The sequence below is a fragment of the Hordeum vulgare genome, chromosome 2H, assembly GCF_904849725.1.
Source record: "Hordeum vulgare subsp. vulgare chromosome 2H, MorexV3_pseudomolecules_assembly, whole genome shotgun sequence".
Classification (NCBI taxonomy): Eukaryota; Viridiplantae; Streptophyta; class Magnoliopsida; order Poales; family Poaceae; genus Hordeum; species Hordeum vulgare.
Window position 1 is genome coordinate 513638200 of NC_058519.1, and position 14759 is coordinate 513652958.

Below are 14759 nucleotides of genomic sequence, written 5' to 3' on the forward strand. Positions count from 1 at the left end.
CATGGTTGAGTTCATGTTGTACGATATCCCCTAGTGCATGACACTACAAGATTTTTGCAATGCATGCAAATTACCTTATGTTGGGGATATTCATGATCCTCGTCCACGGGACTTGGAGGATTTCATAGGTACTATTGCTGTTGGGGAGGAGAGAGGAGTGTCTCGCGCAAGAATTGCTAGCATACATTTTCCTGTGCTTCGGTACTTCTCATTATTTGTGGGAAAATGTTTGATTGGTCGTGGGGAGGCTGGATCACTTAGCTCTCCATACCTTGCGGTTTTGCGCGAAGGCCTTTATAACGATAAGACTTATAGCTTAGGTGCTATAGTAGCCCAGCGGTTGAACACCAACCGTTCCAAGGGTGTCGTCTATAGAGGTATCTATGCTACCCGTCTTGCCAGACACTTTGAGATACACGTTAGATTGGGGGAGGAAGGAGATATGCTTCTCCCTGAGAAATATCTGGATTATGACAGCATGGTTCGCCATGATTTTATGGATAAAGATGCTAGTAGACGGATGATTTATAACCTGGTATTTAGTCAGGGTACTCGAGAGACTATTACTTTGCCTGCTCCTTCTTTGTTCGATCTTCATGCAGGCAGGTACACTATTATGCCCTCGGACATCTACGCATATTGGGGCTTAGCCCAACCACAGGTGCCCGTGCCCGAGCCGCTAGTCGAGTACCAGCCGCCAGTTTATCAGTGGGAGCCAGAGGAGCTCACATAGCAGTGGCATCCACAGTCTGCTCCGGAGTATCCCGGAGCTAGTTATTTCCCGCCTTGGGAGTAGACCAAGCTAGGCCAAAAGCCTAAGCTTGGGGGAGTACGTGTTCTCACCGACCTTACATTCATGCTTATGCTTTCACTTTGTTAGTCGGTGTTTACACTTTGCCACTGTATTATCCATGCTAGTTCATTTTCGTTTTCTTGTTTTCTTGTTTTGTGTCCTTTAGAGAAAACCCAAAAAGATTTTCCTTTCTTCTTTTTGCTTGTTGGGAGTTTTCCCGTGTAAATAATTTTCTTTTTCTTTGGGTCAAGGTAGAAGATATTGGTTACAATGTTTAGTGGCTCTTGCATGCATACCTGTTTAGCTTTCAAAGAGCCATATTACTTTGTCTTTTCCTTTGTGTTTGCCTGCAGATTCAGCTTAGTCCAATGCATGAGCACTCTTATTATTGTTCACATCGTCCGATCGTGCAAATGAAAGGCAATAATGATGATATATGATCAAGTGACTGAGACTGGAAAAGCTGGTATGAACTCTATCTATTTTGTTTTTGTAAATATGACTAGCTTGTCATACTTGACTCAGCCTTGTTGTGAGAGAACCATGTTTGCAATGATAACTTAGAGATCATAGTTTCTGATGCCATGCTTAACTAGCTGAGAGCTTATAATGGTTTGTCTTGAATGCCAACATAGATTTTGAGATGACTATGATCTAGTATGATAGGATGGTATTCTCTTTTGAATGATTCAAGTGGCTTGACTTGGCGCATGTTCATGCATGTAGTTGAAACAAAATCAACATATCCTCTATGATGTTCGTGTTCATGGTGATTTATATCTTGTTCATGCTTGCATTCAATGTTAGTCAAACTCATTGCATCTTGATGACTGTTGTCGCTCTCTAGTTGGTCGCTTCCCAATCTTTTGCTAGCCTTCACTTGTACTAAGCGGAATACTGCTTGTGCATCCACTTCCATGAACCCAAAAGTTTTTCCATGAGAGTCCACCATACCTACCTATTTGCGGTATCTACCTGCCGTTCCAAGTAAATTTGCATGTGTCATTCTCTAAACCTTCAAGAAATAATCTATTTTGCATGCCCGAACCGCTCATGTGGTGATAGGGGGCTATTTGTATCTTCCATGTTAGGCGTGTTATCCTCGACATGTGTTTATTCTCTTTCATTCACGAGAAAGGGGTCGGCAATTGGAATGCCCAGTTCCACGCTTAAATCGAAAACATAACTGTAAAACAAGACTCCCCCCGGATTGATGTTAGTATGGACGGCACCCGAGGATTCGGCTCGCCGTGGAGTGTGATTGATTGGTGGTGGGGGAGTTAAAACTTTACTTTTCTGTTTGGGAACCGCCTATAGCATGAGTAGCATGGAAGATATTGAGAACTCTTGGTAATTGCATTGACAATGAAAGCATGCCACCCAAAATTATTATCTTTGTTTTCAAAGCTTGAGCTCTAGCACCTCTGCAAATCAATGCTTCCCTCTGCGAAGGGCCTGTCTATTTATTTTCCTGTTGAGTCATCCTCTTCTTATATAAGCACCAATTAGAGAGCACCTTTGTCATTTTTATGCTTTGCTTTTGATTGATATTGAGTATGACTATGACTGGATCTTCGTTGCTATGAGTTATAATGTTTAGCCAACCCTTGATCTTTGAAAGTGCTCTGCATTTATGTTTGGCGGTCTCGGAAAGAGCTAGCGAGATACCTCCTATTCATATTGCTTCATGCTTGTTTTGATTGAATTGTTGGTATTTGAAACTCATTATTATTTGCTCGTTAGCTGATTATGCCATTGATATTAGTTTACCGTGAGACCTTTGTGTCACTTGCTTATGTGGTTAACTTGTGATCTTGCTGAAATTCTGGTTTTGAGTTAGACATAGTTGCAACATCAAGATCAAACAGAGTTTGCCAAAGTTTTTCTTTCTCTTTTAGTTTCTCAACTGAGTTGCTTGAGGACAAGCAAGGTTTTAAGCTTGGGGGAGTTGACACGTCTCCATCGTATCTACTTTTCCAAACTCTTTTGCCCTTGTTTTGGACTCTAATTTGCATGATTTGAATGGAACTAACCTGGACTGACGCTGTTTTCAGCAGAATTGCCTTGGTGTTGTTTTTGTGCAGAAATGAAAGTTCTCGGAACGTCCTGAAAGTTTACGCAGAATATTTCTGGAAAATATGAAAAATACCTGCGCAAAGATCCACGGGAGGGGATGGGCCAGTGGGCCACAAGCCGTGTAGCCGCCACCCCCGTGGTGGTGGCTAGCAAGCTTGTGGGGCCCACGTGGCTCTGCCGCCCCCAAACTCAGCTCTATAAATTCACTTTCGTCCCAGAAAAAATAGGGAGAGAAGATTTTGTCGCGTTTGCGATACGGAGGCGCCGCCACATCCTGTTCTTCATCTGGAGGGCAGATCTGGAGTCCGTTTTGGGCTCCGGAGAGGGGAAATCGTCGCCATCGTCATCATCAACCTTCTTCCCTCTCCAATTCCATGAAGCTCTTCATCGTTCGTGAGTAATCTATTCGTAGGCTCGCTGGGCGGTGATGAGTAGGATGAGATCTATCATGTAATCGAGTTATTTTTGACGGGGATTGATCCCTAGTATCCACTATGTTGTGAGATTGATGTTGCAACTACTTTGCCATGCTTAATGCTTGTCACTAGGGAACGAGTGCCATGATTTCAGATCTGAAATTATTATGTTGTCACCAATATATGTGTGTTTTAGATCCGATCTTGCAAGTTGTAGTCACCTACTATGTGTTATGACCCGACAACCCCGGAGTGACAATAACCGGAACCACTCCCGGTGATGACCATAGTTTGAGGAGTTCATGTGTTCACCAAGTGCTAATGCGTTGGTCCGGTTCTTTATTAAAAGGAGAACCTTAATATCCCTTAGTTTCCTTTTGGACCCCGTTGCCACGGGAGGGATGGACAATGGATGTCATGCAAGTTCTTTTCCCTAAGCACGTATGACGACACACGGAATGCATGCCTACATCACATTGACGAACGGGAGCTAGCCACATATCTCTTCGTGTTATAATTGTTGCATGATGAATATTATCCAAACAAATCACTGACCCATTGCCCACGAGTTTGTCCCACTGCTGCTGTTACTTGTCTTGCTCTGCTGCTGTTACTTGCTTGCTCTGCTGCTACTTGCTACTGTTGCTACTTGCTACTGCTGTCACTACTGCTGTTCCTTGCCACTACTGCTACTCGTTACACTGCTGCTACCTGCTACAATACTGGTTCGCACGACGTTGGAAAGAACATTTCCCGTCTACCGGCAACTTCTGGCGCCATTGATACAATCGTTAGGAATAGTCTACCATGAACAGATCGTTTCTGACACCGTTGTTATCATATTACTTTGTTGTTGATACTTTGCTTGCAGATACTAATCTTTCAGGTGTGGTTGAATCTAACACATTCAGCTGCTAATACTTGATAGTATCCTCTCACTTCCTGACCGGCGAATCAACAAATTTGTGTTGAATACTCTACCCTCGAAAACTGCCTCCATCCCACGCGTTGGTGGGTCATTGCAAGACAATTTCTAATTGTTGAGCAATCGAGAATAGCATTTGTCTAGCCATTGCCAGAGGTCTGCTAAACAAGTAGCAACCCTGAATTTCAATACGTTCCTAGAAAAAGCTAAGTTGAAAGATGATGGAAGCAACTTTGTAGACTCGGCTCATAATCTTAGGCTCGTCTTACAAGCTGGGAAAAAGAATTATGTCCTTGATGTTGCGCTAGGAGATGAACAACTCGCTACGTCTGACCAAGATGTTTTGAACGCTTGGCAATCGCGTAAGGAGGACTACTCGGTAGTTCAATGTGCAGTCTTGTATGACTTAGAACCGGGACTTAAACGATGCTTTGAGCGTCATGGAGCATATGAGATGTTCCAGGAGTTGAACTTTATCTTTCAGAAGAACGCCCGGATCGAGAGGTATGAGACCTCCGATAAATTATATGTTTGCAAGATGGAGGAGAATTCGTCTGTCAGTGAACATCTGCTCAAAACGTGTGGGTACTCAAACCGTCTAGCTGAGATGGGGATTGAACTCCCGCAGGAGGCTATCACTGACAGAATTCTTCAATCACTACCACCTAGCTATAAGAGCTTTGTGCTGAACTATAACATGCAAGGGATGAACAAGTCACCCGGCGAGTTATTCGCAATGCTAAAAGTCGCAGAGTCAGAACTCTAGAAAGAGCATCAAGTGTTGATGGTCAATAAGACCACTGGTTTCAAGAGAAACGTCAAAGGTAAGAAGGGTAGCTCCAAGAAGAGTGGCAAAACTGTTGTCAATCCGACGAAGAAACCCAAGGCTGGACCTAAGCTGGAAACAAAGTGCTATTATTGCAAGGGGATGGGTCACTGGAAGCGCAACTGCCCCAAGTATTTGGCTGATAAGAAGGCAACCAACGTAAAACCAGGTATATGTGATATACATGTTATTGATGTGTACTTAGCCAACTCTCGTAGTAGTGCCTGGGTATTTGATACCGGTTCTGTTGCTCATATTTGCAACTCGAAGCAGGAACTATGGAATAAACGAAGGCTGGCGAAGGATGAAGTGACGATGCGCATGGGAAATGGTTCCAAGGTTGATGCAATCGCCGTCGACACAGTCTCACTTCAATTACCATCAGGATTAGTTATGAACATAAATAACCGCATTAAACATGAACATTATATCTCGATCTTGTTTATTGCGAGATGATTACTCATTTAAGTCACAGAATAATGGTTGTTTTATTTTTATGAGTAATATCTTTTATGGTCATGCACCCAATGTGAGGGGTTTGTTCATATTGAATCTTGATTGTGATGACACACATATACATAACATTGAGACCAAAAGATGTGGAGTTAACAATGATAGCGCCATGTTTTTGTGGCACTGCCGCTTAGGTCATATTGGAGTAAACCGCATGAAGAAACTCCATACCGATGGGCTTTTGGAGTCACTTGATTTTGAATTGCTTGACACGTGCGAACCATGCCTCATGGGCAAGATGACTAAGACTCCGTTCTCCGGAATAATGGAGCGTGCAAGTGACTTATTGGAGATTATACATATTGATGTGTGTGGTCCAATGACTGTGGAGGCGCGCGACGGATATCGTTATTTTCTCACTCTTCACTGATGATTTGAGTAGGTATGGATATATCTACTTGATGAAGCACAAGTATGAAACATTTGAGAAGTTCAAGCAATTTCAGAGTGAAGTTGAAAATCATCGTAACAAGAAGATCAAGTTCCTACGTTCTGATCGAGGGGGCGAATATCTGAGTTTCGAGTTTGGTGCTCACTTAAGACAATGTGGAATCATTTCACAGTTGACACCGCCTGGAACACCACAGCGTAATGGTGTGTCCGAACGTCGTAATCATACTTTGTTAGATATGGTGCGATCTATGATGTCTCTTACCGATTTGTCGTTATCGTTTTGGAGTTATGCATTAGAGACAACTGCATTCACTTTAAATAGGGCACCGTCAAAATCCGTTGAGACGACACCATATGAGGTTTGGTATGGCAAGAGGCCAAAGTTGTCGTTTCTTAAAGTTTGGGGATGCGATGCTTATGTCAAAAAGCTTCAACCTGAAAAGCTGGAACCCAAAGCAGAAAAGTGCGTCTTCATAGGTTACCCAAAGGAGACAGTTGGGCACACCTTCTATCTCAGATCCGAGGGCAAAGTGTTTGTTGCTAAGAACGGAGCTTTTCTTGAGAAGGAGTTTCTCTCAAAAGAATTGAGTGAGAGGAAGATATAACTTGATGAGGTTGTAGAACCTCTGCTCCCTCTTGATGGTTGCGTAGGGCAGGGGGAAACCTCTGTCGAGGCGACACCGGTTGAGGAGGAAGCTGATGATCATGATCATGAAGCTTCGGATCAAGTTACTATCGGACCCCGCGGGTCGACAAGATCACGTACTCCTCCTGAGTGGTACGGTAATCGTGTCTTATCTATCATGTTGTTAGACAACAGTGAACCTACGAATTATGAAGAAGCAATGGTGGGCCCGGATTCCAACAAATAGTTGGAGGCCATTAAGTCCGAGATAGGATCTATGTATGAAAACAAAGTGTGGACTTTGGAAGTATTAACTGAGGGTCGCAAGGCTATTCAGAACAAATGGATCTTTAAGAAGAAGACGGACACAGACGGTAATGTGACCGTTTATAAAGCTCGACTTGTGGCAAAGGGTTTTTCACAAGTTCAAGGAGTTGACTACGATGAGACATTCTCACCGGTAGCGATGCTTAAGTCCGTCCGAATCATGTTAGCAATAGCTGCATTTTTTGATTATGAAACCTAGCACATGGATGTGAAAATGGCGTTCCTTAACAGTTTTCTTAAGGAAGAGTTGTATATGATGCACCCCGAAGGTTTTGTCGATCCGAAGAATGCTAACAAAGTGTGCAAGCTCCAGCGATCCATTTATGGACTGGTGCAGACATCTCGGAGTTGGAATAAGCGCTTTGATGAGGTGATCAAAGCATTTGGGTTTATACAAGTTGTTGGAGAATCTTGTATTTACAAGAAAGTGAGTGGGAGCTCTGTAGCGTTTCTAATATTATATGTGAATGGCATATTGTTGATTGGAAACAATGTGGAGTTTTTTTAGAGCGCGTAGAAGATTACTTGAACAAATGTTTTTCAATGAAGGACCTAGGAGAAGTTGCTTACATATTAGGCATTAAGATCTACAGAGATAGATCGAGGCGCCTAATAGGACTTTCACAAAGCACATACCTTGATAAAGTTTTGAATAAGTTTAAAATGGAGCAGTCCAAGAAGGGGTTCTTGCCAGTATTACAAGGTATAAAGTTGAGTAAGACTTAGTGTCCAGTAACTGCGAAAGATCGAGAAAAGATGAGTACCATCCCCTATGCTTCAGCCATAGGGTCTATCATGTATGCAATAGACCGGACGTCAGCCTGGCCATAAGTATGGCAGGCAGGTTTCAAAGTAATCCAGGAGTGGATCACTGGACGACGGTCAAGAATATTCTGACGTACCTGAAAAGGACTAAGGAAATGTTTCTCGTTTATGGAGGTGACGAAGAGCTCGTCGTAAAGGGTTACGTCGATGCAAGCTTTGACACTGACCCGGATGACTCTAAGTCTCAAACGGATACTTATTTATTATTAATGGGGTGCGGTAAGCTGGTGCAGTTCCAAGCAAAGCGTCGTATAAGATTCTACATGTGAAGCGGAGTACATGGCTGCCTCGAAGGCAGCTAAGGAGGGTGTTTGGATGTAGTAGTTCATGACGGATCATGGAGTGGTGTCGAGCGCAATAAATCCAATAACTTTGTTCTGTGACAGCACTAGTGCCATTGGTTTAGCAAAGGAACCAAGGTTTCACAAGAAGACTAGACACATCAAACGACGCTTCAGCCTCATCCGCGACCACGTCGAAGGAGAGGACGTAAATATTTGCAAAGTGCACACGGATATGAATGTAGCAGATCCGCAGACTAAACCTCTTCCACGAGCGAAGCATGATCAACACCAGAACTGTATGGGTGTTCGATTCTTTCCAATGTAAATCACATAGCGATGTGAGACTAGATTATCGACTCTAGTGCAAGTGGGAGATTGTTGGAAATATGCCCTAGAGGCAATGATAAAATAGTTATTATTATATTTCTTGTTTCAAGATAATCGTTTTATTATCCATGCTATAATTGTATTGAATGAAAGCATAGATAAATGTGTGGATATATAGACAAAACAATGTCCCTAGTAAGCCTCTAGTTGACTAGCTAGTTGATCAAGGATGGTTAAGGTTTTCTGACCATATGCAAAGTGTTGTCACTTGATAACTGGATCACATCATTAGGAGAATGATGTGATGGACAAGACCCAAACTACAAACGTAGCATGTGATCGTGTCAATTTGTTGCTATGATTTTCTACGTGTCAAGTATTCATTCCTATGACCATGAGATCATGTAACTCAGTGACACCGGAGGAATACCTTGTGTGTATCAAACGTCACAACGTTACTGGGTGACTAGAAAGGTGCTCTACAGGTATCTCCGAAGGTGTCCGTTGAGTTAGAATGGATCAAGACTGGGATTTGTCACTCCGTGTGACGGAGAGGTATCTCGGGACCCACTCGGTAATACAACATCACATATAAGCCTTGCAAGCAATGTGACTCAAGTGTAAGTCACGGGATCTTGTATTACGGAATGAGTGAAGCGACTTGCCGGTAACGAGATTGAAATAGGTATAGAGATACTCATGATCAAATCTCGGGCAAGTAACATACCGAAGGACAAAGTGAATGTTATACGGGATTATATGAATCCTTGGCACAGAGGTTCAACCGATAAAATCTTCGTAGAATATGTAGGATCCAATATGGACATCCAGGTCCCTCTATTGGATATTGACCAAGGAGTGTCTTGGGTCATGTCTGCATAGTTCTCGAACCCGTAGGGTTTGCACACTTAAGGTTCAGCGACGTTTTAGTATAGTTGAGTTATAGGTGTTGGTGACCGAAGGTTGTTCGGAGTCCCGGATGAGATCACGGACGTCATGAAGGTTTTCGGAATGGTCCGGAAACGAAGATTTATATATAGGATGGTTTCATTTGGTCACTGGAAAGATTTCGGGCATTACCGGGAGTGACGAATGGGTTCCGCGTATTCACTGGGAGGGGCCCACCCACCCGGGAGTGAGCCCAATAGTCCTAGGGTGGCGCACCAGCCCTTGGCTGGTGAGGCCAGCCCAAGTGGGCTATGGCGCCAAGGAAAGAAAAAACCAAAAAAAATAGAGGGAGGTGGGAAGGAAGGAGTGGACTCCTCCTCCAAACCGAATTGGAGTGGGAGTCCATATCCTCCTTCGGCCGGCGCCCTAGGGGCTCTCTTGAGCCCCAAGGCTAGCCCCTCCCCTCCTCCTATATATACTAGAGGTTTTAGGGTTTTTGAGACACAACTTTGCCACGTGCAACTCAAACCTATACCTCGTAGTTCTTCCTCTAGATTGGATTTCTGCGGAGCTCGGGCGGAGCCGTGCAGGAATAGATCATCACCATTACCGGCGCGCCGTCACGCTGCCGGAGAACTCATCTACTGCCACGTCTCTCTTGCTGGATCAAGAAGGCGAAGATCGTAATCGAGCTGTACGTGTGCTGAACGCGGAGGTGCCGTCCGTTCGGTGCTAGATCAGGATGGATCGTGGGACGACGGTGATTTGAATCACGAAGCTGTGCCACTACATCAACCGCGTTTCTTAACACTTCCCGCTTAGCGATCTACAAGGGTATGTGGATCCGATCTCCCTCTCATAGATGAACATCACCATGATAGGTCTTTGTGTGCGTAGGAAATTTTTTATTTCCCATGCAACATTCCCCAACAAATATAACATGATGTACTATATCGTAATTTTTACATCACGAACGGTCATTTTTCATTTTGCCTCCCTTCGGCTCCGCCCCTGGTTGTCATGTCCGTCGGTCGATCTCTATTAGAACCGCATGTCATCGTTATCGGTAGCTTTCTCCTTTGTACGCTAGCTTGCGCGTGCAGTACACTGCATGCACGCATGCATCCGTAATGACCACACGAAACACGGCCAAGTGTTGATGAGGTGTTGCCGGAGGACGGTTCATTTCGATGACACACTTTCTAATATACAATGTACATTTCAATGACACACACTAAACTTTGTATAATATAAGGAAAAAACAAACATTAAAAAGAAATAGTAAAAAAAGAAATCATAAAAAGAAAAGAATATAAATAGAAATAGAAACAGAAAAGAAAAACTAAAACAAAAGGAAAAAACCAAATAAGAAAAACAAAGAGATAAATTTAAATGAAATAAAAAAGAACAAAAAACAAAAAACAAAAACCAAAAACAGAAGGAAAAAAAACAAGAAAAGGAAAGGAAACAAAAGAAAAAATAACAAGAAGAGAAAAACAAAAAAGATAAATTTAAATGAAAGAACAAAATAACCAAAAAAGAAAAACAAAAAAAATAAATGCACATGAAAGGAAAAAAGAACCAAAAAAGAAAAAACAAGAAAAGATAAATTTAAATGAAAGGAAAACGAACAAAAAAACTGAAGGAAAAAGAACTAGAAAATAAAAAGGAAAAAACAGAAGGAAAAAAGAAAAAAAAACTAAAGCAACAACATGCATCACGCGTTTTCGTGAACTGGGCTGGCCCAATCCCGGTCATCGTGTGCCACGTCAACAATCCGTGTTTGGAAATGACCTGAAGGTTTGATTTAGAACGAGATTGCATTGTTCAGGGTACAATCGATCGGGATTTTGATTTGGTGGTTCATTCCGTCCAACCTTTAAGAATTCAGGGTTTAAAATGAACTTTTTTTTTCCTTTTTTAGACACTATAGGTGTTCGTTGGAGAACTCACGCCTACACCGACCAGCAGCGGGCCACGGCCGAGTTAACATCGCTCCATTTGCTCCTTCTCGATTTGGTGTTGCTAGCTCAGTAGAAAAAATCGTTTCCTCCAATGTCTCGCCTCGCTAGCATTTTTTTTTCGGCCGTGCTGCGGTGCTGATTCAGGAAAAAGACTGGCCTCCTATTTTTTACAATTTTAAAAATGTTCATGAAATAAAAAACGGTCGTAGATTTATTAAAAACGATCGTTGATTAAAAAGGCTCATAAAATTAGGGAAAAAACACAAAAAATGAACATCATCGGATTTAAAAAAAGTTCAATAAACATTGAATTTGGGAAAAATCATTTAATTAAAAACTTCAACGGATTTGAAAAAAAGTTCACCAAAATGCTAAAAAGGTTCATTTATTTTGAGCACAAGTAATCAAATTTGAAAAAAAAATCATCAAAATTGAAAAAAAGTTCACCAATTCTGAAAAACAAAAATCATTAATTTCAAAAAAGTTTACGATTTTGAGAAACAATAACAGGAAACATAAAAAGTATATAAAAAATGTAGGGGGGCATTTTCTGTACATAGAAACGAAAGACAAGAAATTGTATTCATAATTGGTACTGTAGCGTAGTGGTTAGCATGGTTCACTCGAAAAGCGGAGATAGTGGGTTCTATACTTTTCGGTTGAACTCCCCGTTGTCGGTGTACTAGAGAACATGTCCCTTAATACCCTAACTTGTGCATAGACGATAACAGCGTCGTCATCCGGTTGCACTCTATCAGAAGACAACTCAACCACAAATAACAAGACCAAGCCACCGGCAAGCCACCTTTCCGCGAGGGGGGGGGACAACCATCGCGTCCGACAGGACTCCTCCACATCTTCGCCGCTCCACCTCATCACGCTGGTTGTCAACTTCAGCGAGGTGTCGAGCGGGCAGGTGGGTAGGTGCAAGCTTGTCATAGGTCCCTCACAGCAACGAGGGGCATGCAACAGCTTTAATGACACCCGTTTCGCGACGTGACAAGAAATTAAAAGGTAGCTGGACGAACGACACATAAGGACAGACAATCCTTGCCGAAAGACGTCGCGAGCATGACACCTCGCGACGCATTTAATGCGCCTCTCCAAATCTGGCAGGATTAGGTACGCACAAATGTAACTCGTGTCAGCAATTTGGCAACTATAGTAGCCACTGTTCGTTCTAACAAAAGACCATTTTAGCCACTATGGTAGCCCCTTGCACTCTAAAAGGAGGTCCATGGCTACCTTTAGAAAGGTCGACTCTTTGTCCATTTGCACGCGTAGTTCCTCGTGCATCCTTGTCAGGCTGACGCGCTCATGTACTTGGACACACACACATAATCCCAGAACACGGGATATAGAGTTTTAAGCTTTCGAGCGGCCCGAACCTATCTAAAACCCTCCGAGCGCGCATGTGTTTGGCGATGCTCTTTGTGCATGCATGACCTGTGACAACCCCGGATTAAGCTACAGTATCCCATGTAATCAAGCTACACTGATGGTCAAGATTAAGCTAATCCATTTTTTACCAACACTGATTGATCACATTGAAATCAGATATCATTTCAAATTCCTAATGATTTTCAAAATTCTTTTCATAAGTGCATAAATTATTTATTCAAACCTGAATACTAAAATCATGGTTGGGTTACAAATTTTTCCTAAGAATTTATAAAATTGAAACCATCATTTTGCAAAGTGTTTAAGCGCATCTAAACAATAATAACAAAGGCTAAAATATTGTTTCTTTGCCTTTTTGAATTATGTAAATTCCAAAAGTTTTACAAATGCCCCCATTTTTTTCTTGTTGTGTGTGGAACGGCCTAATATTAAACTTGTATTAAAGGACCACACTCCATACTTTACAAAAATACCTTGGTGTTCTTTTTAGAATTAAACAAAAGCTTTTAAATAAAAATAGAAAGAAATTTAAAAGAAATACAAAAGGCCATCCCCCCTGTCCCCACTAAACCCCCAGGCCTGCCCATTCCCACCTTCCCCCAACCGGCCCAACCTCGGTCACCAACACCACCGAGGCCCCCCTTGGAAACCCTAACTAACCCCACTCCCTCACTCCCTCCTACTCCGAGCCGCCACCCTCCCCACCAGACCCACCAACCACCGCCCCCTCGTCCCTCTCCAGCGCTCGCATCCCTGCCCCTCGCTCACATCCCTTCGCCATTCGTCTCTCCCCCGCGCAGCGCTCACCAGCCCCCATCGCCCATCGCTCCACCTCGCGCGCAGCGCTCGACCTCCCCTCGCTCCCTCGCTCAGCTCCACCTCGCTCCCCCATCGCATTTCCCCCTGCCCTCGTTCCCTCCCTTGGTTCCACCTTGCTAGGAGCCACCGTGGCCTCTCCTCGCCACCACTAGCACCCACCCTGGCCAGCCCCCCTTCCCTCGCCGGATCTACAACCGACCGACCCTCCGCCGCCCCGGAGCCTCCGTCTCCGGCGCCACCAACCCCGTCGGATCCACGCGCAACATCACCTCGCCACCGCACCGCCGAACCTCCTCGCCCCTTCCCTGAACCGTCGTCAATGCCCCCCACGTCGCCTTCCATCACCGGAGCTCCCCCGTCGCCCACGTCTCCCCGTCGTCCGCCTCTGTCACCGGAACACCACCACTGCACCGGATACGTTGTCCCCGCCTGCTCCTCAACGGCTCCACCGAGCCTCATCGAACCAGCCACCCTACACCGTTGGTTTTGGTGAGCCCTCCATTCGGGCTCCTTCCTCCCCTCCACCTTTCCTCCCCTCCGGGCCCGTTCAAGTGTCGCGCACCATGGCCTCCGACGACCTCCATCGCGCCCCCTTCGGGCCCTTTCTGTTAGTCCAGGAGTAACCTCCTATGAGTTGTTAGAGAAAAAAAAGACAAAAATGAATATGCATGTATATATGCAAAGTTTTATGTATGTATGTATTAATGTGTATACGTATGTATGTACATGTGTGGATGTATGTAAAAATGTGTATATGTGTGAGTTGGTGTACAAATGTGTGCGTGTGATGTGTGGATGGCCGATGGGCCACTTACACGTGGGGCCACCCCCTAAAATGTTTCAAGGAAAAAGAAAGAGAAGAAGAAAGCAAAGGGAAATCAAATAAATAAATAAATAAATAATCGGTAAATAATTAGTTAAGTTATGTTAATTAATTTATTAATGAATTAATTAATAAGGTAAATTAGGTATTATTAATATGATTAAGAGTAAATAGATAAATTAAGAATTTTGTTAATTAAGATAGATAAATTAGCCTAAACTCAGTATGACAAGTGGGTCTCATCCCCTTTAATTAATCGAATTAATATTTAGTTGAACCTGATAATAAATGTGGCTATGACAACGGGGCCCACTGGTCATATTTGACCAGTCAAACCCGTGTTGACGGATGATGTCGTGCTGACATCATCATAATGTCATATTTAATTATCTAATATAATTAAATCTGTTAATTCCTAAATATTGAATATAACTTTAAAAATTAATATAAAATAATCCGTAGCTCAGATGAAATTACTTTGAGCATGAAAGTTGATCATTAGAACGAGACGAACCTTTATACACTATCCGTTCG

At 43.2% G+C, this 14759-nt stretch overlaps 1 protein-coding gene across 1 annotated transcript; it reads left to right on the plus strand.

Moving 5' to 3' along the window:
• The first annotated feature begins 12623 nt into the window (after positions 1 to 12623).
• Positions 12624 to 14273, plus strand: LOC123428559 (vegetative cell wall protein gp1-like). Its single transcript, XM_045112777.1, has 2 exons — positions 12624 to 12663; positions 13273 to 14273. Exons 1-2 carry the CDS (start codon positions 12624 to 12626, stop codon positions 13893 to 13895), a joined length of 663 nt encoding a protein of 220 aa, XP_044968712.1. The 3' UTR covers positions 13896 to 14273.
• Positions 14274 to 14759: the final 486 nt, after the last annotated feature.